Source organism: Salminus brasiliensis, chromosome 6 (genome assembly GCF_030463535.1).
Source record: "Salminus brasiliensis chromosome 6, fSalBra1.hap2, whole genome shotgun sequence".
Classification (NCBI taxonomy): domain Eukaryota; kingdom Metazoa; phylum Chordata; class Actinopteri; order Characiformes; family Bryconidae; genus Salminus; species Salminus brasiliensis.
This window is the reverse complement of record NC_132883.1, coordinates 44,062,160-44,087,675: the sequence shown is the minus strand read 5'-3', so window position 1 is coordinate 44,087,675 and position 25,516 is coordinate 44,062,160. Positions and strand designations below refer to the sequence as shown.

Sequence of the window (25,516 nt, the reverse complement as noted above, 5' to 3'; positions counted from 1 at the left end):
TAGTTTGATTCCACCTTTGCTGCAGTAACAACCTCTACCCTTCTGGGAAAGTTGACCTAATCTTACCCTAACCTTACCATAGTATCTAACCCTACCCTAATCTGACCCTAGTATCTAACCTAAGCCTAACCTTACCGAAGTATCTAACCCTACCCTAACCCTAGTATCTAACCTAAGCCTACCCTAACCCTAGTATCTAACCTAACCACAACCTAACAGTAACCTACCCTAGTATCTAACCTTACCCTAGTATCTAACCTAAGCCTAACCTTACCCTAGTATCTTACTCTACCCTAGTATCTAACCTAAGCCTAAGCTTACCCTAGTATCTAACCTTACCTTAGTATCTAACCTAAGCCTAACCTTACCCTAGTATCTTACTCTACCCTAGTATCTAACCTAAGCCTACCCTAACCCTAGTATCTAACCTAACCACAACCTAACAGTAACCTACCCTAGTATCTAACCTTACCCTAGTATCTAACCTAAGCCTAACCTTACCCTAGTATCTTACTCTACCCTAGTATCTAACCTAAGCCTAAGCTTACCCTAGTATCTAACCTTACCCTAGTATCTAACCTAACCCTAACCTAACTGTAACCTTCCCTAGTATCTAACCTTACCCTAGTATCTAACCCAACCATAAGCCTAACCCAACCCAACCCAGCGCCTCACCCTAATCTAACCCTAAATTTGGAGATGGAGATGCTCAAAACAGCAGCTAGACTGAAGCCTGTAGACCTGCTGAATCATTCTAATCCAGGGTACAGATGCACATGTGCTGGATCTGTAGGATTTATTACTTTTTCCATTTCTTTTAATTGTTATTTTCCTTTGCTGACTCTGAACAAGCCCCCACTGTAAGATGCTAGTTGGCTCTCTGCCAGGCCTGTGAATAAGTGTGTAAATAGTGATTAAATCAATCTGTTTCTGAATCACTGTAATTCCCAGTCTCACCCGTGTCCTCTGACTGAACCGTAGTGCTCTTTCACCTTTCCACAGACAGCGCCCACCTCACAGAGGGATACGGTAGACGTGAGCGCCCATAACACCATGAGGCGGAGGCAGGACCGGCAAGGCCGGCAAGTGGAGTGCTCTCTGGAACAGGTCAGTGCAGAAATCAGCAGCTAATTAAATCACCAGCAGCACTGAGCTCTGTTTCTGACCACTCATTGGGTGGAGTTTGGCCCTGCTTTTCTCGGTAGAATAGGACAGTACTAAGGACCTGTGACTGACGGGGGCCTAAAAAGAGTTTTTGGCAGAATTATTAGAGTTTTTCTTCATGGTGCCCAAAGTTCCTGGCAGCGCCCCTGATGGTATTACAGTATTATGACGGTTGTAGTGTGATCATGATATGGCAGTGTTTCAGGAGTAGTATTATGATCTTGTTATTATCATTTGTAATACAAGCATGCACCTCAGAGGGGCTTTTTGCTTCTGTCTTAATCTCAGTCAGAGTCATGACATGCCTTTTCTACACACACACACACACACACACACACACACAGATACAAAATTAAAAATAAACGCATAAACCTGCACAAGATTTACTGGCTCATCCCCTCCTTATACCTCTCTCTCTCTCTCTCTCTCTCTCTCTATATATATATATATATATATATATATATATATACACAAATAAATACATTGGCATTCTCGATACCTCTCTTTCCCTCTCTTGCTCTCTCAACCCATCTCAATTATCTATATCTCTCTGTATCTTCTCTCTATAACGTTCTCCATCTCTTGCTCTCTCTCTCCAGGTAAATGAATGCAGAGGCTCTAAGAGGAGGCAGCGTGGGGGCGGTAAGATTAAGCTGTCCCCAGAAGACGCCGGCAGGAGCAAAGGTAAAGACTCAGAGACTCCACAAAAGTCAGGGTATCTGTTTACGGCACTGTAGGCGTCGCTGGTGTTGACGTTTGTCATATTCCTTTGGCCCTCAGTTCCCGAGATGGGCGAGTGTCTGCGCTCACGTGACTGCGAGGAGGGCTTGTGCTGCGCTCAGTATCTGACCGGGCGGCGGTGTCAGCGTATTCCCACGCAGGGAGAAGTCTGCCTGTTGCGTGGCCGATCCAAAACCCGGCGGAACCTGGACCGATGTGACTGTGGGCCGGGGCTGCACTGCAGACCAGAGATACAGAGCGTCCGGGGGCAGGGGGTCTGCCACGCTTAGCCTTTTCACACAGGGAATTTTGTAAGATATGGAGATCGTCTATCAGCTAGGGGGCGCTGGTGAGAGCGTGCAGAATGAGCCCAAGCTGTAAAAATAGGCCCCTCATGAATGAACTTGCTACTAGCACTGTTTTTGTGATGTCACAAGAAGCAACTCATTTACATATACTCACCTGTGCAATCTACAGCAGGAGAGCCCCGCCCATTTACTCAGTACAGAGGTCATTTACAAACAACAGCCTTAAAGGTACCGTAACAAAAACAGCCGGTTTAATTCTAAGGGATAAAAGGAGGTTGGGAAATCTGTTTTTGATACATAAACCCACACAAATGTTTTGTGGACCTCAGGGAAGAAAAAAAAGGAAATAAAGGAATATTGAGTGATATGGACCCTTTAATATATGTTTTTAGCCATTTAGCTTTGATCACGCCCATTTTATGTAATGTGTGATGAGCTGGATATGAAAACAACATTTAATGTTGAGAAGAAAAGCGAATAGAGCAAATAGAAATAGAAAATATATATTCTTATACTCTGGCGAGTGAATGTGTGTGGCTTGATTTTTCCTTAAATGCTACCTAGTAGTTTTAAACTGAAAATTCAAAAAAAAAAAAAAACACTACATAAAATGTAGTAGATGTAAAAGGACCAAGTTCATGTTCTGTCGTATATAATTTGTATACCTGATTGTATGTATTTTCATTAAAAAAGTATTTAAATCTACTGTGTTTAGCACTTATTGTTTATAGTAGAGCACCCTCTAGTGGTTGTGTGTAGGAGACACAGGCTCCCTGCAACTCATATGTCTCAACAGCGCCCTCTCCTGGTGATACATGGGACATTCATGCCCTTTGCCACTCGAGTGCCCTCCAGCGGATATCTTCAGCAAATACACTTTCCCACTCATTCGTTTTATTAGTGTGCCATCCAGTGGTGATTGATTGGACATACAGGTTCTTCAGCACTTAATGGTAAAAATAGAGCGCCCTCTAGTGGTTATCTGTAGGTGACACCGGCTTTCTGCTATGCATGTGTTTAAACAGTGCCCTCTAATGGTGACTTATAGTAGATACTCATGCATTTTCGTAGTGTGCCCTCTAGTGGTGAAATATGGACTCGTGTTTTGGTAGAGCGCCCTCCAGTGGCTATCTATAGTTTTATTAGTGTGCCATCTAGTGGTGATTTATTGGACACACAGGTTATTTAGCACTCATGTGTTTGAGTAGTGTGCCCTCTTGTGGATAACAACACATTGATAAGTTTTCCCTTTAGACAACCACCCCCCCCTCTCTCTCTCTCTGTAGGTTAAGTAGAGTACCCTCTAGTGGTTATCTGTAGGAGACACAGGTGCTCAACACTGCCCTCTTCTGGTCATATGTGACATACATCTCCTTAGCCATTTGTGTTTTGGTATCTGGAGATACACCCCTTGCTACTCAAACCTGCCCTCTTGGGGTTTCTTAAATGACACACATCCAGTATAAAGGCTCACCATGTGAAGCGCCCTCTCCTGGTCACTCCCAGGATCAACACCATTCATAAGTCCTACTAGAGAGCCCTCTAGTGACGACTCCTAACATATACAAGCACATTCTCTAGCGTTTACAGCCACCCCACCCAAAGCCCTACTCCTTCAGCTGCAGAGGCCTGTTTCTCACAGACTGAAGCTCAGTCTCCATATTTAGGCTTCTAAGAACCAGGAGCCCTCTCCTATCTAAAAGTGAAGGTTTCCGAGCTTCTTCCTCACCCCTGTTATTGTGTTCAGGGTCTTGAGAATATTTTGTTCATCATGCATCCTTGATATTTGACACTAGCAGGTTTACCCAAGTGCTTGGTCAATAATACCCACGAGTCACAAGTACAATTGGCACCACCTATTAAAAAATGCATTAGTGCAACTGCTTTCCTGCTGGAGGACACACCCTGCCGAAAGCCGACCACACTGGCATATGGGAAGTAGACGGCAGAGCAGTCACGTCTTCAGTGCTTATTCAGTTTCAGCCATAATGAAGGCTCTCTGATGAGACCTTCAGCAGAGGGCTGCTTAAAAGGTGGGTTATAGGGACACTTGATTTGGCAGACTGGAAAGGCACCCTAAACACTCAGGCTATATAGAGACTTCAGGAGGATAGCACTGCCTCATTTATGCACCATTTGTCTTGAGATGTTAAGGGCCCTCTAAGGAACGCAATCCCTCCCCATTTCCCAGAAGACTTGTCATCTTACCCCAGTGACCCTAAGAATAAGCCTGCATGCAGTGTAAACCCTAGACTAGTTCCTACACATTTGCCAGCTGTCCACTAGGATGCTCATGCTACCCTTATACTTGGGTTCATTAAGGCTTAAAAAAGGTTTCCACACCCAGCTTAAGCACATTACCACACACCAGGGAACTCCTCACTGAATTACCATCAGCAATGCTCTAGATTACACTAGGCTAAACTTGAGCTGTATAAATACTATAGTCACCCCACCCTAGCAACTCAAAAAACACCAAAAAGTTAATGAAGGCTGCAAAACCGCCATCTCAGCAGCATGAGCAGCAAGTTTGGGCACATCTGCCCTCACTTTAGGTGTGCACTAGGGCTGGGCGATACAGTAAAGATGCTTTACATCACATACTAAATACATCAGTGGCAACAAATCCTTAAGCTAGGATTCAGATGCTCTTCCAGACTGAACAGTGATTTGTACGCATCTGATCAGTGTTTAGGCACCCACAAGATCCTCGATCTGCTTCAAAAAGCATATTAACAGTTTCATATTATGGTAAAATAGTCATACTGCCCAGCTCTAGAGTGCACAACATTGTAATCAACAGCTTGGCATCGATAAGAGGCTCAAAGATACCATAAGGTCAATATGCACTGAAGCCTCGAAACCATCACAGGACCAGAGAAGACCTAACCAGCCCCCTGCCCTCAATAATCCCAGCACTGAAAATGAGCAAACAAGTCGAAGTACTTGTTCCCCTTTATTTTCAGATTTTGATACACAAATCTCAAAGCCCACAGGCTTCTATTTGCAAATGAAAAAAAATTAACTGATCAAAAAGGCAACTCGTCAAAAGGGACAAACAGACGGGTTTAAATGATGGGATAGAGGAGCAAAACTGGACAGGAATGTTGAATGCTGTTGGAGCCAGGATTCAGGATGGACTAGATCAGGATCTGAAGGAGACATGAGGTTTGGGATGGTGGGGAAAGGGAAGGTCTACAGCTGGCCGCAGTTGGCAATGGTGATCTTGGCACTGGTTTTGCCGCTGTTGGAGCCAAAGCTCTCCACCTTCTTGATAATGTCCAAGCCATCCACGACCTGGCCAAAGACCACGTGCTTACCATCCAGCCTGAGAAAGAGAGGAAGGTTAAGGTCTGTACTTGATCATCTGGTACAAAGTATACCTGAACAGTTTACTGTTAATCATTACAAGATTGGCCTTTGCAATACTGGGGCTGCAGTAGAGATGCATTATGCAAGATTGGTAGTCAATCAAACATACACGTACATATAACGCAGGCCATCCAGCTACTGATTCACCAAGGCTTTTAAAAGTAATGCAAGGCAAAGCATTTGTTAGGTCACATGACCTTTGAAGATATCCATTATATAAGCCCTTCTATAACACTGAGCAACCACAACCAACAGGCCTTAGGGTGGTGCAGATTGTGGCGTGATGCATCATGTACCTTCACTTGTACTCTCCACCACGTCATGAAAACGCATGACATTTAAGTGAAGCATCCTTTATGCCACTCTACCCAGCCCCAGTATCCTAATATGGTCACAGCAGTACTTAATTCACTATGCAGGCCCAATTAGGTGGTTCTGAAGTACTGACCAGCTGGTGAGAGCTGTGCAGACGAAGAACTGGGAACCATTGGTGTTGGGTCCAGCGTTGGCCATGGACAGGCAGCCAGCTCCGGTGTGTTTCAGGCTGAAGTTCTCATCCTCAAACTTGTGGCCATAGATGGACTTGCCTCCAGTTCCATTGTGGTTTGTGAAGTCACCACCCTGCCCAGCAAACAGAGGTTTAGCACGAGGAGAAACCTGAGAGGGTCTGTTCAACTGCTGATCCAGATTAGGTTACATCTGGACATTTTCAGCACTCCATATGGTGGAAAAACAAGATATGCAGTCAAAGAGGGTCTATATACCTGGCACATGAAGCCGGGGATGACACGGTGGAAAGTGGAACCCTTGTAGCCAAAGCCTTGCTGTCCTGTGCACAGCTGCCTGAAGTTCTCTGGAAACAGAGACCAAATCAGTGATCTGGGTTTATGCAAAATCATTAAACAGTGAAACTGACCTGCAAGTACCTCAATTCAGCTCTTACCTGCTGTTCTGGGGACAACATCAGCTCTCAGCTGTTGAAAGAAGAGACACTCATGAGATCAAGTCCAGAACGGCAGAGCGTTCACAGTGAGAACAGGGATGTAGACATTCAATCAGGGTCTAAAATCAAGAGCTGACCGAAGACATGGAATATAAGCAGGGCTGGATGGGTTGGGGAGGAAAGGGAAGGGGGGGGCAGTATTCGGGCACTGAGGGCATGGGAGGGGTCTTGAAGGAACAGCTGCAAGGATGGCATGCACACCTGCTTTTACAACAGGACTGGCGCAAACCACCAAGACCAACTGGTCAAGGGGAGGGGGGGTGGATTGGGGAGGTGGAGACTAAAGGAATGCGTGTACAGCAGAAATACTATAAGACTTATATATAGGCCATAAGATCGCCCAAACAGCAAAAAAAACCAAAAAAAAAACTTCACATGCAAAAATGGAGGGTTTGCTAGATGACTAGACTATCCAGCAGGTCGAGGGAGGTGTATGGGAGGTTTGAGGATTACACAACTTACACTTTATAAAAATAATGACTCAAACTGGCTTAAAAATAAACTAGTCATCATTGTAATCATGCCTGTAATTTAAATGAAGTCTTATGGATGGTTTATCCACCCCAGTTTTACATGCAAGTATAAAACTACAGGACTTTTTTTTTTTTTATTAATATTTATTTAAAACAAACTAGACCCTACTATAAAATGTAATATTTATTATTTTTAACCCTGAAAAAAAAAAAAAAAAAAAAAAAAAAAAAAATCCTAGCACAGCACAGCCGTTGACCACGTGGTCAGTTATGAGCATTTCCCGTTTTCCTCCGCCCTTTAATTTACCCTTTAAAAAAATATATTATATATAAAAATAATCACAACACTTTATTCACGAAGCTTCCTGTTTATTAATTCGCATTTTTATGGAATATTAGACAAATCCGGACCAGTTTTACGGTTCCTGTTCCCGCGCGCCGGGTCGATTTCTCCGCAGCCCCTCCCCCACCCACTCGCCCCCTCAGAACTTTCCAGAAGCGGATTCCCTCCCGACAGTCCCAACCACCTTCTCCCCGACTTTAAGACTCAACCACGACCAGTACGACCGCATTTGCGTATTTTCTGTCGTCGGTGCCCGTTAATCCGCTCGACGATTAAAGCGAACGCCTCCCTCCCGGCCGGCGCGCGCCCGAACAAAGAAAAAGGGTGGCCCGACGCGCGCGGACTGCGCACTTTTCCTCAACAGCAGCAACAGTACAGCTTTCTGCTCAATCAACAAGAACCGGCTGCTCGTCTCCAGCAACCCTAGACCCTGCAGCTAAAGCTACAAACTGCAGTCATGCTTTAATGCAGCCTCGATGTGCAGCTGCATGGTGCACAGACATTCAGACTTGCTCAGTATGCCCTGCATGGTTTGATCTCGCGCAAAAAAACAAACAAAAAACCCACTTTATTTACTATGACTTTGCTGAAACACTAGCTGCGGTGCACTGCAGATGCGCGAGCGCCAACATTGCGTCAAAATCCCGCAAAAAAACGCCACCTTGTTTTGCCGTTTCCTCAAACCTGTCCAAAATGGCGTCAAGCTCTGCAAGCATGTGAGCCAGATGAGCACATTTCGTAAGCTCACTCCTCGAGCGACGCTATGCATGACCGAGATTGGTGCACCAAGTAACCCAAGCCGCTAACGCAGCCTTAAGACACCGCAGCTCAGGGCACGGCCCTTTACTGAGCCAGCTCCCGAATCCTGCTGAATAGCTCGAGACAGCATTAGTGCGCCCCTCTACGGCGCGAGCTGTGTGTAGGGCTGTGTCCGCTAACATGCATTAAATAGAAGAGCTCAAGTGCTTCTAGAAAAGTTGGGTTGGGCGCTCGGCTCATGGTGCAAAGTCCACGCATAATAAAAAAAAAGAGAAGAGATTAGTGTGCATGAATTAAAAATGCTGCAAACCAGCAGCAAATTCATTTGAAGGGTCAATGACAGTTCTGAACACACACACACACACACACGCACGCGCAGCCCGTCAGATCAAGGGTAGGTTCTGGAGAAGCTGGAGGAGAGCTCAGGAACCAGGCCCGGAGACGATTCAATGAATATGCAGCGTGCACACACCCGAGTGGAAAATTACAGTCATTCCCTCGTGCTCCTCCAGTCAATGGGAGCCAGAGCCGCACGCGTATGCGCCATCACCCACCTCCATGATCACTCTGCCCAGGAGGTTGCCATCTGCGGCGATGTCGAAGAAGACTTTAGGGTTGGCCATGGTCCTTTTCTTTTCGGGTTTTGGGGGAGGTGATGTCCAACTCGGAGCCTTTTGTCTCGCCCGGACGGTTGGCGTGGTCTTGGAATGGAGGAGAGCGAGGAAGGCGCCTGCTGGGCTTTATAAGCGCCGCCGAGTAGGCGGGACTAAAGCGGCGCCCAGCCAATGAGCGCGCCGAAGCGCTTTCAGTGATGCCGGCGACAGCCAATGGGATTCCGTATGAGCGTGTTCGTCACCGGTCAAGCCTTGAGGAAGCGCGGTTTTGAGGGTGTGTGTTTGCGTTACTGATGGTGGGAAGGACCTATGAAAGGAGGGACGTGGTGCACAAAGAAGCGTGCTCACACCGCAGGGAAGCAGATTTCAAACCCTGCTGGGGAAATAAAAAGTGCAAGCAGGGATAATTTCAACTTTTCTGATGAAGATCTGTCGAAGGGGGGCAAATACGTACCCTAAAGACCCCTGAGCTCATGCACATGGGCAAAATATAAAGCAAGCCCATATTTCATGTAATTTGAGAATTCAGTCACCTTTAATATGTGATTTTCTATCATTTTATTTTATTTTTGTTTTGTTTTGATAAGTACAAGTTAACATTGGGAGCAAATGCACTGTTTCTTCAGACACTTTTGTTTTGCAAAAAAAATAAAAAACAAAATATTTTAAAATAATCAGAATTAAAGGTGAAATTATATGATGTCTCTAATTGAATAATATTCTAATATGGTAATGAATCACAAAATTAAATAACGTACCTTAAGTATTATCACTGATCAGCCATAACATTAGTAACATACATAACATTAGTGGCAGGTGAAGTAAAAAGCATTGATCATCTTTATCTACACGGACATCTGTGAAGTGAACAGTGAGTCCGTTCCTCAAGGTGTTCTGAGACACTTTGACAAGAGCCAAACTGTGATGTTCTGGACAATGACTGGGTCAGAACATCTCCAAAACATCATGCAGGTCTTGTGTTGTTGTTTCTTTGTGGTATTTTTACGCTTAAGAACCCTGAAGGCTAACACAGAGAGAATGAGGAGGAGCTTCTTTCCACAAGCCATCCGTGCCTTGAATGGGGACAGGGACTAGGACACTAAATTAAAGTATCTACATACACAAACTGGACCCTCACTCACTACAATACACAACCATGGCTCGCGGAAAACTCACTACGGACAATAACGAAAATATTTATTTATTTATAACTCACACATACACTCACATACAGATAAATATGTACATACATATATATATATATATATATACACACACAGACACGCACTATTTCATCTGTGTATATATATTTGTATATTTGTATTTTGTTTTTTTATTTTTTTGCTTATATTTCTATATTTTCATATTTTTATATTTTATTTTTTAACTTAAATGTAACTTATTCTATTTCTGTTTTTTTTTATTTTATTTTTTTTTTGCACTTTTGCACTTTACTTCATTAAGTTAAGGTTTAGTTAAGTTTAAATGTAGATTTTTATTGTATAGCTTGATGTGGGTAGACTGTCATAAAAGCATTTCACTGCAAGTTATACTGTATATGACTATGTATGTGACAAATAAAATTTGATTTGATTTGATTTGATTTGGTATGTAGTGGTGCAACCGGTGAAATGGCGACAGGGTCATGGGCATCTATGGCTCACTAATGTGGATTTACAAGGACCTGGTGCTAATGTTAGTCTTGGTGCCACATAACACGGGCCACCTTCAGAGGTCTTGAGCACAAGGGGGACCTACTCAGTATTAGGTACTAATGTTATGGCTGATCGGTGGATATTTGTACAGTACACAGTAAACAAATTTTTGTTGCATATTCCAGTTTAGAAAGCTGGGGTCAGAGCATAGGGTGAACCATGCTGTAACACACAAGCTTAAGGGACTGGGAATCGAACCTATAACCCTGTGAGCAACAACCTAGCGCTCAGAACTCGCTTCTGTATATAGTAAACTTCTCAATACCATCAACTAAGGTGGGCCTGCCAGGGTGTCCATTTAATTACGGCACCTAAGATTGTGAAAGTTAAGTTGTCTAGTAGTGCCAATGCTAGCTACGAGCTAATGTTAGCACAGTGCTAACATTAGACATACTAAAAAGTGTGTATTTGAGCACTTGCTCTAATATTTGTAACATGCCTAGCTGGTTCAATTCAGCCCGTACTCAAATGAGAAACTTATTGGCTCCAGCCTTTTCAACATAGCTGTGTAGAGATCGGGCCACTGGCTGGATAAGGACGGCACCAAACCAACTGTTTGCCACTGCTGGTCCACCCTCGGACCCCCGGGATAATTGTCATGTTTAATTTTAATTTTAAATGCACAGGGACTTTTATTTTGGAACATATTCATATAATATTTTCAATAAAAATATTAAAATAAATTATACTATAAAAATAATAATGACTAAATCTAAGTAAAATTATTTTGTTAAAAATGTTGCTGCTAAAACTGAAAATTTTAAAAAAGTGAAACGTCTGAAAAAGTGGCATTCTGGCTCATACTCTGCTTAACCACTGGTGGGCTGCCCAGAAAACACTGAGCTAAATGAACCGTGGGCCGCTAACTTTGCCGTAAATGGACCAACAGTGGTCCGCTGTCCTCTCGCTATAAGGAATGTTATAGTCCGTCTTTGACAGACATGTCTGGGAAAAACTTGGAAGGTGAGAAGCAGAAAACTCAAACTTTTAAGACTGAGACTGAAGACTTTGGTGTGAGGTGTGACTTCGGATCTCCCTGCAGATTTCCCAACACCCCCACCACCATGTTTAACAGATTAGTGGTCCGCTGTGAATCTTTGGCACCTTACTTAACGATCGTCTTGACTCGAAACATGAATGAACGGCTAAGAAAGTAACACAGCTCTGTTTACATGAATATAAAGCCAGTTTAATTTAATTTACACTACATGGACAAAAGTATTGGGACACCTGCTCATTGTTCATCATTTCTTCTGAAACCAATTTTATTAAAAAGAGCAGCTCCTGCTTTTGTTGGAATAACTGTGTCTACTGTCCAGGGAAAGAAAGGAAGCTTTCTACTAGGTTTTGGAGGAACATTGCTGTGAGGATTTCATCAGGATGTGGGATGACCTCAGTTGCTCCACACTGCTCCACAGCTCAACGCTGGGGGGGGGGGGCTTTATACTCCTCTAGCCCACGCTATGGGCAGTACTTCTCTTCAGGGACTGGTCAGGCTGTGTGTCAGCAACGGGTGCAACTTAAAGTAGCTGAATGTATTCATTACAAGGGGTGTCCACAAACATATGGACAGGGTGTATCTTCACTGTCCCCATAAAGCAAGGTCTGTGTATAGTGATCAATAAATAAATAAATAAATAAATAAATAATAATAAAAAAATATATAAAAGTCACAATCTTTGAGAAGATAATGTGTTTATTGAATGAAGATAAACAAGGTCAGGATTCTCAGCTCCCTAAAATAAAAATAAATAAAATCATTCAGTTTCTCTTTCAGAGAGACGAGCAAAAGATGCAGTTTCCTGTCATTTTTGTAGAGCAATCCCAAACCAACAGGACACAACTGTGAATTCAGTCTTGCTGTTCTCCTAACAGTGTTATTCCCTACAATCAGAGCAGAGATTTCTTTATTTCTTTATTTTTTGGCACATGGGATGTCGGAAGCAAACCATAAGAAATGAAGTTTATGCTAGGCAGAAGGGGGGGAGGGGGCAGGGGAGGAAGGTATTAGTGTGCAGGTTTGAGAATACACTCAAAATGGGACAAGGCAGCTCTCTCGATCTTCTGCACACACCGCCCTTCTGTACTTTCTCCGCATTATCCACCAACCTCCGTGTATTCCTTTTGTGCGGACATATTCGTATAAATACAATCAACCATCAAACATCTAAAAGAACCGTTTCTGAGGAGCATTGTTTGTTTTTTTTGCCAGAGAACAGTGCAAAGACTCCGGAAGTGTGTCAGCTTATCCATATCCTGCTGCAGAACATCGCCCAGGAACGAACATCCTGAGTGTGACCATGCTAATCTTTCCTCCCTTCCAGAAACCAAACAATCAGCCGACTACCTGGATGTGAATGATGGTAGTTAAAGAAAAAAAAAAAAAGTATAATAATAAAAATAAAATCACAGAAGAATCACAGAAAAATTAAAGCCTTTTACAGAAGAAGTTTGGATGTAATTAGCTCAGAGCCAGCATAAGAACCCTAGACCAACAGTGCGACAAGACAGGGCGAAAAGTGAGACCCTTCATCACCGCGTTGCTTGTGGATGGATACGAAGGTCAGCTAAGGTCTAAAACTGACTCCACTCATCCAGTACAAATTCCATCGGGACTTGAACCATTTCCACCTTTTTACCATCTGTCACAACATCCATCTGACTAGCTTTAGCTTCAAGAGGGTCAGAAGGAAACCACCACCATCCACTAAGAGACACTTCTACAGTATTCAGAAGTTTCTATAGTACAGAAAGCTTTCATGAGCTGTGCTTTGGTTGCCCGTCTGTCAAATCTGCATGAACTGTTAGCATCTATGCTAATTTGTGCGGTCATTTGTGACTTGGCTTTCTAAAGGAAAAAAAAAAAAAAACTACAAAAAAAAGCCCACAAGTTTGACGTGAAGACTGCAGATGACAGCAGGTTGCAGGAACGCTACGGAAGAGAGAGTGGATTTAGCCTAACAATAGGGAGTCCAGAGAGGTAACGAGCAAGTGTGCGTATGAGTGTGTTCGAGTGTGTGTGTGTGCGGAGGACGGAAAGAGTGCTTTTCTGCATTTGGAGAACTACCTTTTGTTTCTTGGCTTGAAGTGTGTGTGTGTGACAGATGAAGTGGGTGAGGGTTTGAAAAAAAAGCTGTGTTTTGGACAGGGCACAGGCGCCAATGAGGAGAACTGATCTGGAGGGCTGATGGGGATGTTAGGGGGCATGCGCTGGACAACGGAAGATTTTCTAGGGTTTGGTTTTGAAGGGCAAAACTAGACGTGGTCTTTGAAGGCGTCCAGATTGAAGGCGGTGTCCAGGAAACGCTTCAGCTCCGTCAGATGGGAATTCTTGCTTCCAGTGGCTGGAGCAGCGGCAGGTTCACGGCCAGCGTACCTACACATGCGCACGTGCACACAAAAACATCAATCATCATCATCAAACAGTGAAGACCCCCCCAATGCACTTTTCTGGAGCATATTATTGGGTTAGAGAAGCAGGTTTGCTATTAAGGTGCCCTAGAATGCATTCTTTGGCACTTTCGAGCAGTAACTGTGTGTATTAGTGTGTGTGTGTGTGTGTGTGTGCGTGCGTGTGTGTTTTATCACAGTATTTGACACAGCAGAGATCAGTGGATGACTTACCACACAGGCTTGATGCGATCAATGGTGGTGCGCATGCGGGGCTTCACATAGTCATAGTAGCCCTGATTCTTATGCTCCTCCTGGCACCAGACCAGGTCAGCGTTGTGGTATTTCTCAGTCTCTGCCTTGACCAGGTCGAAGGGGAATGGAGACAGCTGGGGACAGAGATTCAGAGATCACTTTGACTTCATCCTCGTCTGGCAGGGACACAGCTTTTTATTAGGGGTCGATACAGTCTTCAGTAGCCTAATCTAATATCACAATCTGAATTATTGCAGTGGTGGATTATGCCAAGTTTTTAGTATCTGCAAAGTGTATTCTGTCATAACTGTTGAATGCAGCCTCTTAATAAGCCTACGTTATGTTGTATTATTGCATTGTTATGTAATTGACCAGGCTAATATAGTGTTGTCTTTTTTTTTTTAGCTAATGCTAAAGCTTCAGCCTCAAGACTTGTAAGAAAAAGAGTTATAATATCATATAATATAAAAAATAATAATAATAAAAAAGCCGGGCTGGGGAGCTTGGGACCAAAATATCAGCTATTTAATGTAAAAAAGGTTCTGTGGTATAAACTTCCCTCTATCATGTTTTCAGTAGCATTGAATGTGACCCTGTCTGGTAAAGGACTCCAGGCTTGCCCTCAGAGCCTTAAGATATAGACCCCATATTTACTGTTTTTAGATGTGAAGGACCCAAGACCTGATAAACACGGCATGTGACTAACGGTAGCGTAGTGATGGTGGCGAGGCCAGCAGCTGACGCGGTAGCAATGCTAATAGCGTTACTGTATACTTGCATACTTGTAAGTCTTTACGTGTGCAGTACCTGCTCGATGCGAGCGATGGCCACAGTGTTCTCCATATCGCGAGCTTTGCGCTCGCGAGTGAGCTCATAGTAGACTTTCCCTGTGCAGAAGATCAGACGCTTCACCTCAGCTGGGTTCTGGGTTGCTGCACCTTCCTCCAGGATCACACGCTGGAAATGGGTGCCTGACAAGACAGAGACGCACACCCTTAATATAATATATATATATATTACACTCTTAATACTGTCCTATGTACAGCACTGTGCAAAAGTAATAATATTAATATAGAAAGTGGAGGTGGTTCTCCATCACTGTGTTCATCATTAGAACATCTCCATTAATGATGGTTAATGATGGGCTTAATGATGGTAAATCAGGTGAGCTGCTGCAGCTGCTGCTGCTGATGGAGTTGAACACATCCTCCACGCTGTGCTGACTGGACTGGGGGGCGTCCAGGAGAAACCCGGAGGAACCGAGCTCTGTTCTTCAGACTAGCTCACTGACAAGATCTCACTACTTTCTTCAGAATGAGAAGCTCTTGTTTCTCCTTTTACTGGATTTATGCTCACCTGCTTTATCCGTTCTGATGAGATCTGGAGCTTCTACAGTAAACTCTCTCACTGCTGAGAGACTCTAGGGTTTAGAATGATGGGATCAAGGGCCTAAAACACAGCGCTGAACATATGTGAGCTTTGTTGCATTTCTGACCTGGCAGCATGAGGTCAAAGTTGGACTTGGCCTCCGGGTGGCGCAGCAAGGATTTGGGAGTGAAAACGATGAGCTGCAGAAGTGGCAGAGGGGGTGAGGGAGAGAGACATCAGTTAATGCTTAAAATGTCCATCTTCAGTGTACACTTATGTACAAGCCTTGGCAAATGCATGTGTGTAAACTCATTGCAAACTCACAGGTTTCCTGAACGGCTGCAGGATCTGCCTCCTCAGAACATGGAAGTAGTTGGCAGGAGTGGAGCAGTTCACCACGATCCAGTTACAGTCATACAACTGACGCACCTCAAAGTCATCCGTGATTTTCTGCAAGCAGAGTTTGAAACCTTTTAGACCCAGTCAGAGAGAGCCCAGTGCAGCAGCTCCCTCAGGTGGTGAGGGACAGGTGTGCTGTTCCAAATAGCACAAAATAACCTGTAATACCTGGTCAACATAAACAAATAAAAATAAACAAAACTGGGTCTTACAGGGAAAACATCCGGGTCGTCGTTGCACATCTGCAGGAACCTCTCAGGACGAGCAGATGAGTGCTCAGGACCCTATGAGAGAGAAAGAGAGCAGAAATTATTGCTTACCTTTTTACTTTTTGCCATAATGTGAATCTGGCAGTTCTTCTTTATATTGTATCAACATTTTACGATGAGCAGACCAATAGAAATTCTCCAAAATTACTTTTTAACTGAGGGTTAAAAAGGTTGGGGCTCTGAGTGGCTCAGCGGCCGAATGCCCTGCCATTATGGCCAAGGAGTCATGAGTTCTAACCCAAAGCCATGCCGCTTTGCCATCAGCGGCCGGAGCCTGAGAGGGCACGACTCCCCTCAACACTCTTAAGCAATGTTGGCTGTCACAGGTGTTTGTTAGCTGGTGTGGTGGAGCTGGAGACCCGGCACTTTCCTCAGAGTGTGTCGGCTGCCCGGCAATGCCGCATTGGCGGCTGCTTTCACGTGAGGAGACCTGACTTAAGTCCTTACCCTCCTAGTGTCGGGAAAGTTGCTAAAGCTAGGGGATGCTATGAACTATTTTTTTTTTTATTCTCCAGTAAAATTAATATTTTGTAGATACTAGGTTTTGTTTTGACTACAATGATCATTATTATTAAAATTATATTAATTTAAATGTAATTAATTTAAATTGTAATCAGGACACTGCTACCTCCATGTTGTATGCATGTTGTTAATAAGAATGAATTCAGTACTTCAGTAATTCAGGGTTGCAGACTGAATTGTGGGTAATGCGGTCTCACCATGCCCTCCATCCCGTGCGGCAGCAGCAGCACAATGCCGTTCTGGCGGACCCACTTGGCCTGGCCGGGGCAGATGAACTGGTCGATTATACACTGGGCTGTGTTGTGAAAGTCTCCAAACTGGGCCTCCCACAGAACCAGAGCGTTTGGACTGGCCATGGCAAAGCCCAGCTCAAAACCTGAGAGAGACAGAGAAAGAGAGGAGGAGGAGCAGAAGAAAGAAACAGGAGGAAAAGAAAGAAAACAGGAATAGTGGGAGGGGCATTTAGAGCCCTATCGGCATGCCTTGTAGGGACCTGTCCTCGGTTATGCTATGTTCATCCTGGGAATGGGTGTGACTCATGAAATATCACAGTACGGTGCCAAATTTCTACAGTGCAAAGTGAAACAACATACGCTATATGGACAAAAGTATTGGGACACCCACTCATTTATTTTTTCTTTGGAAGTCAAGGCTTTTGAGGGGAATTTGAGGGCCTTTGGCGACAAGAGCGTCAGTGAGGCCAGGATGTTGGATGATTACCACCACCCCACCTCATCATCCTCAGCTCATCCCATGATGGCGCCCCATCCATCATTCCAGATAACACAGTTCCACTGCTCTATGCTGGGGGGCTTTATATCCCTCTAGCCCATGTCTGTCATGGCTCTCCAAAAAGTCCTATTCTATTGGCAACGCTTGCATTCCTTACAAGGGGTGTCCACAAACATTTGGACATATAGTGAACTATTTTTCACCAATTTTCCACCAGTCTTTTTCACACTAGGGATGAAATGAGCATGGAAGCAGACAGTATACAAAAGTGTGTGTGTGTGTGTGTGTGTGTGTGCAGTAGAATGTGGAGCATACAGACCCAGCACTCCGTACTCAGACAGCGAGCTGTTGCACACGGTGTAGGGAGCCTGGTTGGGGGAGATGTGGTTCATGGGGATGCAGATCCTCTTATCTACGTTCTGGTCGTGGAGCACATGGTGCCGGTGACTGTGGGAAGGCAGAACAAGCAAGGGGGTGAAAAGAGTGTGTGTGTGTGTGTGTGTGTGTGTGTGTGCGCGCAGTAAGTCTTTTAAAAATGTAACCAATAAGCTGCAACAAAGGCTTGGGTGATTTGAAATCAGTGCATTCGTGCTCTGACAGTCAGCGCCACCCTGTGGCCTATTTATATAAAGTAGGTTTTTAAAAGGTACTACAATCTAGGAACCTTAATAACCACTTTATTAGAGCAGTAATAAAGCATTAATACCCGCTTGTGAACTACTTAATGAGAGTAAAGCACCTGAAGGTTCCTCTCTCCACATCTTGGCCGCTGAGGCGGATGTGGATGCCCTCTTTGAGCAAAGAGCCAAAGGCCATGTACTCTCCCAGAGCCCAGTCCACTGTCCGGTTCTTGATCATCTCGCCACGACCTTTCAGAATACGACTCAAACCTGAGCGTGAGGGAGCGAGAGAGCAGAGTTCAGCGCTGCTGCTGTTAGGATGAATATCTACTGCAGAGCACCTGGGTGCATGTTTAAATACCTCCATGAATGGTAAAGTCCTCCACGGGTACGGATGACGCCACCTGTCCGATGTGCAGAAGCTCCTCTTCGGGCAGTCCAGTAGAAGGACAGCTCATACTTTTGGGCTGCCCGTCCAGAGTGAAAAAACCTGGACACAAACACAGGCATGTCACATTTTTTACATTGGACAAAAGTATTGGGACACCTGCTCGTACATTTTTTCGTAAGAAATCAAGGGCATTAAAAAGAGTTTATCCTGCTTCTGTTGGAGCTTTGTACTAGATGGAATGCTAGAGAAGCATGGCTGTGAAGATTTGACTGCATTCAGCAACAAGAGCGTTAATGAGATCAGTTGGATTATAATGACTATGATGATCACCACCCCACCTCATCTCCAACTCGTCATAAAAAATTAATTAATGTGACGGAGCATCATTTTTCCAGAGAACACAGTTCCACTGCTCCACATTTTAAGTATTACACCCCTCTAGCCCACGCGTAGCTTTAGGCGGCATGGTGCCATTAGATTCATGTTAATCTATCAGCTCCAGAGAGTCCTAATCTACTGGAAGTACTTCTCTACAGGGACTAGACAAGCTCTGTGTGCGAGTGTGCATTTGCACACCCGTGTCAGCAGCAATGCGTGCAACTTAAAGAAGCTGAATACATTCATTAGAAGGGGTGTCCACAAATATTTATTTATTTATTTTACAAATTGGCATTACACCTTATACACATACATACCAGGCCAGGGGGAGTCCAGCCAGTGCTTGATGTGAAGGATCTTCTCATCCTTGGAGCGTGCATGAGCCTCCTCACAGATTTTGTCATATTTAGCAATCTCCTCCTGCAGACAACCACAGTGATGATGTGATCAATGAGGCACACAGGACGTAAACAAAAAACACACACAGTATTTGTTCATCTGGAAGAGCCATGATGAGTTTTAGGCCTTTCTCCTACTTCCTACCGCCTACTGGGCTGTGTGTGTGTGTGTGGGTGTATGCACACTATATGGCCAACAGTGTTGGGCCACCTGCTCATTCATTGTTTCTTCTAAAACCAAGGGTGTCTCTACTGTCTCTACTGTCCAGGGATGTTTTTGGATGAGCACTGCTGTGAGGATTTGATTGCATTCAGCAACAAGCGTATTAGTGAGGTCAGGATGTTGGATGATGATCAGCACCACCCCACCTCATCCCAAGTTCATTCCAAAAGTATTAGATGGATCCCCACCATCATTCCAGAGAAGACTGGAGTTCCACTGCTCCACAGCTCAATGCTGCTGGAGGGCTTTATATACCCCTCTAGCCCACGCCTGGCATTAGGCATGTTGCCAATCGGTTCAGGTGTATCTGTTCCAGAGAGTCCTATTAAATTGGCAGTGCGTCTCTACAGGGACTAGACAAGCTGTATGTGTGCATTTGCACATCTGTGTTGGCAATAAAGGTTCCTTTATTACTGATTGCTATGTAAGGACAGTGTAGAAAGTGTGTGGCCTGGCTTACATATTTGCCAGTGTGATGGCTGTGAGATTGTGTGACAGTCACTGAGGTGTGGTGGGCAGTGAGCGTTCTGACCTCGTACTCCTGGCGTGTGACGACACCCTCAGCAATAAGTTTCTCTGCGTATTTCTGCAGCACAGGCTTCTGCTTCTTTATCTGCTTGTACATCAGCGGCTGGGTGAACATGGGCTCATCCATCTCATTATGTCCATTACGGCGATAGCACACCTGCGCGAAAGGAGACAGGGTCATAAATATGCATGTGTTCTTTACAGTCTGCAGTACAAGTATATATACATATATATGAAAAAGGTGGAGACTGGTGGAGCCTCCCCTGTGCATAAACTGGGTGTCATTGTACTTATGTCATCGGAGATTCTGAACCCAACCACCACCACCCGACACACAGACACTCACCAGGTCGACCACAACGTCTTTGTGGAAGGTGGCTCTCCATTCAGCTGCTACGTTGCACACATACATGACCGCCTCTGGGTCGTCCGCGTTAACATGGAAGATGGGGGCATTAACCACACGGGCTACATCAGTGGGGTACGGAGAGGAGCGTGCCATACGGGGGTCTGTGGTAAAGCCAATCTGTGACAGAGAGAGAGAGAGAAATATATAGAGCTATTTTATAGCATGTGTGTGTGTGTGTGTGTGAGTGAGTGAGTGAGTGAGTGAGTGAGTGAGTGAGGAGGAAGTGAACATGTACCTGGTTGTTGACCACCACGTGAACTGTGCCATGGGTAGTGTATGAAGGCAAATCACTCAGATGGAAGGTTTCATAGACGATGCCCTGTCCAGCAAACGCTGCATCACCGTGGAGTAGAATAGACATTACCTAACACACACAATAAAAACACACACACACACACACACACACACACACACACACACACACATACAACAGATTAAAAAGTACACACACACCAGTCAAAAAAAAAAAGAACCTCAAATAATGTGAAACCGTAATATTACTTAGGGGTGGGTGGGTAGGTAGGTATCTATTTATCTATCCCAGTATCCAAAGTACACCCAAGTTGTAGGTTTAGCTGAAGGCAGAGCTGGGCGATATGGACAAATTTAATATCACGATATTTAAAGACTTTTTTTTTTTTTTATCATCATTTTTTAAAACTGCCCCTAAATACTCCCCCATACTACATATTGTGATTTTTACTTAAAATATGCTGAATTCCACTGATTACACTCTTTATAATGAAACACGCAGTTAATCTGTGCTCTTTATTTTAATTTTTAATGTAATTAAATAAACAAAAACACAAAGATATTTCAGTCAAAGCTGACGACTGCGCTGCTCACCCGGTTGCCGTCCGTGTCCCCGCAGTAGAACTGCTCAGCTTTGGTCTTGCCCTGAACCACAGGGTTCACAGCCTCCAAGTGCGAGGGGTTGGCCACCAAAGACAGTGTGATGTTCCGGTCTGTTACACGATTTATCCGCCTATGGTACATCCCCAAGTGGTACTTCACATCACCTGAGCCCTGGTGTACACACACACACACACACACACACACACACACACACACACACACACACAACTAGTAATTGTTGCTCTATATAAAGCATGTGTGGGTTCATATCAGTGTCACCAGCTGTAACTGTAAATTAACAAACAAAATTCACTATGTGGACAAAAGTATTGGGACACAGGTGTTTGATTCGGTCCCGTTGCCACAGGTGTATAAAATCAAGCCTCTAGTCCTGCAGTCTGCCTTTCTTCCACACATCAGTGAAAGAACGGGAGGTTCTGAAGAGCTCACTGAAATCCAGTGTGAGTGGTGTTATTATTGAACAGTGGAAGAGTTTAGGAGGAACAGCTCACAGAGAGCAGCTCAGCCACCGAGTGTCTGTCAGACCACGTAAACGTACAGAGCGGGGTCAGGGCCGAGTGCTGAGCTCAGAGCAGAGTGCAGAAAAGCCTCCAACTGACTCAGTAACTGCAGCAGAGCTCCAGACCTGCTGCTGCTGGTAGAGCTTAGAGCAAAGGGGGAGCAGCTCCATATTAATACAGCCTATGGGGTTAGACTGGGGTGTCATGCTCCTGTAGGTGTCCCAATACTTTCATACTTTAAATGTCCATATAGTAAACATATTGCACTGAAAAGGTCACTCCTGCTCTGACCTCATCAGCAGCCTCCAGTTTGGAGTCGAACTGGCAGAAGATCTGCTCCAGCTCCTTCCTGATCACGTTGGCCAGCACATTCAGGCGGCCCCTGAAGACACACACACACACACAGCCAATACTTAATGACAACCTCTAGAAACTACTTAAATCCCTTAATATTCAGTAACGACTAAAGAAATAATTACTGCTACAATTAATAAACTAATAAAAATCAAAAGTTCTATAAAATAAGGTTTTCAGATCAGAGGCTCTTGGGGTTTAGGGGTTTAAGCCAGTTTTGGGCCTGTTTACACTTGGAATTAACACTAACACTGATCTCGTCCGGATTTCACAAGCCAAGATGTAAACCCCCGGGACGCAGCGTGATCGGATTCCATCAGACAAGCGGAAATACGAGTATTAATTAATATGGATCTGAGGAGCTTTTCAGGTCTGATCTGGTCACCCTGGGGTGCATTTCACTGACCAGTGTAAACGGAATCTGGTCAAAGTAGATCCAGATATTATCCAGATACAAAACGTGTGCTAATGCACAGTGTAAACAGGCTCATTCACTAAGCTTCCAATGTCCTGAGTGTTGTGGATCATACCTGTGAGGCATGCCCATGATGACGTTCTCAACGCCATTGGCACTGGACTTATCGATGATGGTTTTAAGGGCAGGGATGAGGCTCTCGCAGCCCTCCAGCCCAAACCGCTTCTCAGAAGACCACTTCCTCTGCAGGAACTCCTCAAACCTGATCAACACACAAGGCGTAAGCAATTACACACACACACACACACACACCTCTCTGGACTGGAACAGGAGAACTAACATCACTTCTGTCCCACGAGGGAGATTCACCTATCTAGAACCATGTTCTACTGTCCGTTTCTGAGACCAAACACATTCTTTTCAAATCCGACGGCGCTGCTGTGTACAAACCTGGTGGAGCGGACCATGCGGGCCAGCAGCGTTCTTTTCTCCTCCAGGCTGAACTGCATGACTCCAGGCGTCTCAAACTTCTGCCGGATCCACTGGCACTGCTCCAGATCGTTGATGAACATGAACTCCACACCTATGTGCTGGCAGTACGACATCTGAGAAAAAAACAGCAAACCATTAGCAGGCTAACTCTTGCAGTGTTTTCACAATGACTTTGGTGAGAAATACTACACTTAATGGCCAAATGTTTGTGGACACCTTTCGAATAAATGCATTCAACTGCTTTAAGTTGCAGCCATTGCTGACACTGATGTGCAAATGCGCACACAAACACACAGCTTGTCTAGTCCCTGTAGAGAAGTACTGCCAATAGAATAGGACTCTCTGGAGCAGATACTCAACATAAACCTATTGGCACCATGCTGCCTAATGCCAGGCGTAGGTTAGTAGAGGGGTATAAAGCCCCCCAGCAGCATTAAGCTGTGGAGCAGTGGAAAAACTGTGTGCTCTGGAATGATGGATGTGCTCCATCCATTACTTTTGGGATGAGTTGAGGTGGTGATCATCCAACACCCTGACCTCACTAACGCCAAAGGTTTGTAGACACTTGCTTCTCCAGTGTTGCTTTTTAAATTAAGAGTAATAACAAGGAGTTTGTGTTCCCTGTGCAGCAATAACAGCCTCTACTCTTCTGCAAAGACCTTACACTCGATTTTGAAACATTGCTGTAAGGGTTTGAAGGCATTCGGCCATCACAGCATAAGTAAGGTCAAGTATTGATAATGCATGATTAGTTATGGAGAAAAGAAAATGCCACTCAAACCTATCCGAGAAGTATTAGTTGGAGCTCCAGCGCTCTAGAGAAGTCAGTTCCACTGCTCCACAGCCCAGTGCTGCAGAAATTCGTGCCAGACTCAAGCGTGGCTGCTCCAGAGCGTCTGTTATACTGACAGAGCTCCTCTATGGGACTATGCACAACAAAAAGGACAGTGTATGGGAATGGGTACGTTGTAAAGCAGCCGAACCCCTTCCTATTTGGATCAAATCTGAGCATGATAATATGCACCTCAATGCACGCTCTGGCCAATCGTCAGCTGTAATTTGATGTACGCCCCTAGTATAACTGTGTGTGTGTCTCTCTCTCTCTCTCTCTCTCTCTCTCTCTCTCACCTCCAGGCGGCGGATGATCTCCCGCAGCGGCAGCGCGCTCTCCGTGCCCCCAATGAAGGTGGTGGTGGGCAGCCGGAACACTTTATCCAGGTCTGACTCATCCAGGCCATAGAAGCCTACAGGCCAGAGGCAGGCCACACGACAAGCAGAGGAGATGAGGAGGTGGGAGAGGAGAGGAGAGGAGAAAAGGGATGCAGCAGCCATGAGGATGACAGACAGCAAGAGAGGAGGAAGACATAAGCGATGAGGAGAAGCGTGAGTGGAAGCAGGCGTGGAATATCAACAAACAGCATGAGCACACATTCAAAACAGTACATTCAGTGATATGATGGATTACGTATGGTTGATATGGGTTAGAAAGATATTAAAATGTTATTTAAAAATGGAGCAAAAAAACAAGAAACACGAACGAGCCAAAGCCACAAGAGTGGGAATGGGACGTTCAGGGTTAACAAACAGATGGACAGGTGGACAACAGAAGGGAAGGGATGGACGGAGGGAGAAAGAATGAGGTAGGAAAGTAGGAAAGGTTGGAAGGTGGGTTATAAAAAGAAAGAGAAGGACAGCGAGGAGATTTAGGGGAGGTTAAAATAAAAATAAATACATAAAAAAAAACAAAAAAAGAAGGTTAACATTGTTATCATGTATATAATCATCATCATCCTCCATTCACATCCATTCACATCCATTGGCTTATCAGTGTTAGTATGACTGGCTGAAGCAGCTGAGCGCTGATGTGCTGATTGTATGCAGCTTTAGAAAGTGAAAGGTTGGCTAAGCTACAATGTTTTGAAGATTGTGCAACATGGTGGAGCTTTAACTTGTGAACCTAGAAAAGGTTCTTTGAACGACGCCATAGAAGAACCTCCCTTTAGGTTCCATAAAATCCCTTTAGAAAGAGATGAGGGTCTAAAGGAACCTTCCCGTCGACTTCGAAGTGACCTATATTTGGTTTTTAATTTAGGGACTAAACCTAGGCTACCAAAACAGGCATACAGGTTTCCTGGACAAATTTTATAAACCTATTTTTTGTCGTTTTCCGCTTGTTGAAATAATGTCAATCAGAATTTCTCTATGAATGGACCAATAGAAATGCTCCAAAGTGACTTCCATTGAATTTTTTTTCCCCTTCTCCTGACTAGAGACTCACGTGAAGAGAGTATAGGAAGCCTTTATAAAAATAAAGCTTGCACACTGATTGATTTATCTGTGAAAGATTAAAAGGGTTTGTTTATTGTGTTAAATGTGTGCTGCTGTTACAATAAACCCGCCTTCAATTCTGACAATTTGATGATGTTTAAAAATAAATGGTATTCCGGGCAGTAATAGGGAAACTCAACGAACCTTGACTTTCCAATTTTGGGGAGTCAATGAATAAACACTGATAGTAGAGTGCAT

General features: G+C 44.4%; 3 protein-coding genes across 5 annotated transcripts in view; 1 reads left to right on the top strand and 2 right to left on the bottom strand.

The window, feature by feature from the left end:
* Positions 1 to 2,785, top strand: part of LOC140557013 (uncharacterized) — a 3,542-nt gene extending 757 nt beyond the window's left edge. Inside the window, exons 2-4 of the mRNA XM_072681142.1 lie at positions 1,003 to 1,107; positions 1,764 to 1,848; positions 1,945 to 2,785. Coding sequence (XP_072537243.1) covers positions 1,003 to 1,107; positions 1,764 to 1,848; positions 1,945 to 2,174 — 420 coding nt within the window. The 3' untranslated portion in view covers positions 2,175 to 2,785. The remainder of the gene's footprint in view (positions 1 to 1,002; positions 1,108 to 1,763; positions 1,849 to 1,944) is intronic.
* A 2,350-nt stretch (positions 2,786 to 5,135) lies between these two features.
* On the bottom strand, positions 5,136 to 8,874 carry ppiaa (peptidylprolyl isomerase Aa (cyclophilin A)). Its single transcript, XM_072682530.1, has 5 exons — positions 8,697 to 8,874; positions 6,508 to 6,538; positions 6,329 to 6,417; positions 6,013 to 6,185; positions 5,136 to 5,520 (listed from the first exon to the last, which is right to left on the bottom strand). The coding sequence occupies exons 1-5, from the start codon at positions 8,763 to 8,765 to the stop codon at positions 5,388 to 5,390; spliced, it is 495 nt and encodes a 164-aa protein (XP_072538631.1). The 5' UTR covers positions 8,766 to 8,874; the 3' UTR covers positions 5,136 to 5,387.
* A 3,273-nt stretch (positions 8,875 to 12,147) lies between these two features.
* Positions 12,148 to 25,516, bottom strand: part of ogdha (oxoglutarate dehydrogenase a) — a 37,226-nt gene continuing 23,857 nt past the window's right edge. For 2 of the 3 annotated variants that reach the window (XM_072682520.1, XM_072682519.1), the window contains exons 5-23: positions 24,119 to 24,234; positions 22,949 to 23,103; positions 22,614 to 22,760; positions 22,021 to 22,111; positions 21,200 to 21,379; positions 20,589 to 20,717; positions 20,291 to 20,470; positions 19,949 to 20,101; positions 19,113 to 19,215; positions 18,388 to 18,516; positions 18,146 to 18,296; positions 17,726 to 17,853; positions 16,872 to 17,050; positions 16,096 to 16,167; positions 15,809 to 15,934; positions 15,612 to 15,684; positions 14,924 to 15,087; positions 14,096 to 14,250; positions 12,148 to 13,847 (exon numbers count right to left, since the gene is read on the bottom strand). In XM_072682520.1, coding sequence (XP_072538621.1) covers positions 13,727 to 13,847; positions 14,096 to 14,250; positions 14,924 to 15,087; positions 15,612 to 15,684; positions 15,809 to 15,934; positions 16,096 to 16,167; positions 16,872 to 17,050; positions 17,726 to 17,853; positions 18,146 to 18,296; positions 18,388 to 18,516; positions 19,113 to 19,215; positions 19,949 to 20,101; positions 20,291 to 20,470; positions 20,589 to 20,717; positions 21,200 to 21,379; positions 22,021 to 22,111; positions 22,614 to 22,760; positions 22,949 to 23,103; positions 24,119 to 24,234 — 2,552 coding nt within the window. In that variant the 3' untranslated portion in view covers positions 12,148 to 13,726. Of the gene's footprint in view, positions 13,848 to 14,095; positions 14,251 to 14,923; positions 15,088 to 15,611; positions 15,685 to 15,808; positions 15,935 to 16,095; positions 16,168 to 16,871; positions 17,051 to 17,725; positions 17,854 to 18,145; positions 18,297 to 18,387; positions 18,517 to 19,112; positions 19,216 to 19,948; positions 20,102 to 20,290; positions 20,471 to 20,588; positions 20,718 to 21,199; positions 21,380 to 22,020; positions 22,112 to 22,613; positions 22,761 to 22,948; positions 23,104 to 24,118; positions 24,255 to 25,516 lie in introns of all 3 variants that reach the window. The other variant, XM_072682521.1, reaches the window with a different exon arrangement.

Coding starts and splice junctions, on each gene's coding strand:
- ppiaa (XM_072682530.1), bottom strand. CDS start 8,765: ATGGCCAACCCTAAAGTCTTCTTCGACATCGCCGCAGATGGCAACCTC. Junction 6,539..8,696: donor TGGGCAGAGTGATCATGGAG/GTGGGTGATGGC, acceptor TTCTTTCAACAG/CTGAGAGCTGATGTTGTCCC. Junction 6,186..6,328: donor TCCCCGGCTTCATGTGCCAG/GTATATAGACCC, acceptor TTTGCTGGGCAG/GGTGGTGACTTCACAAACCA.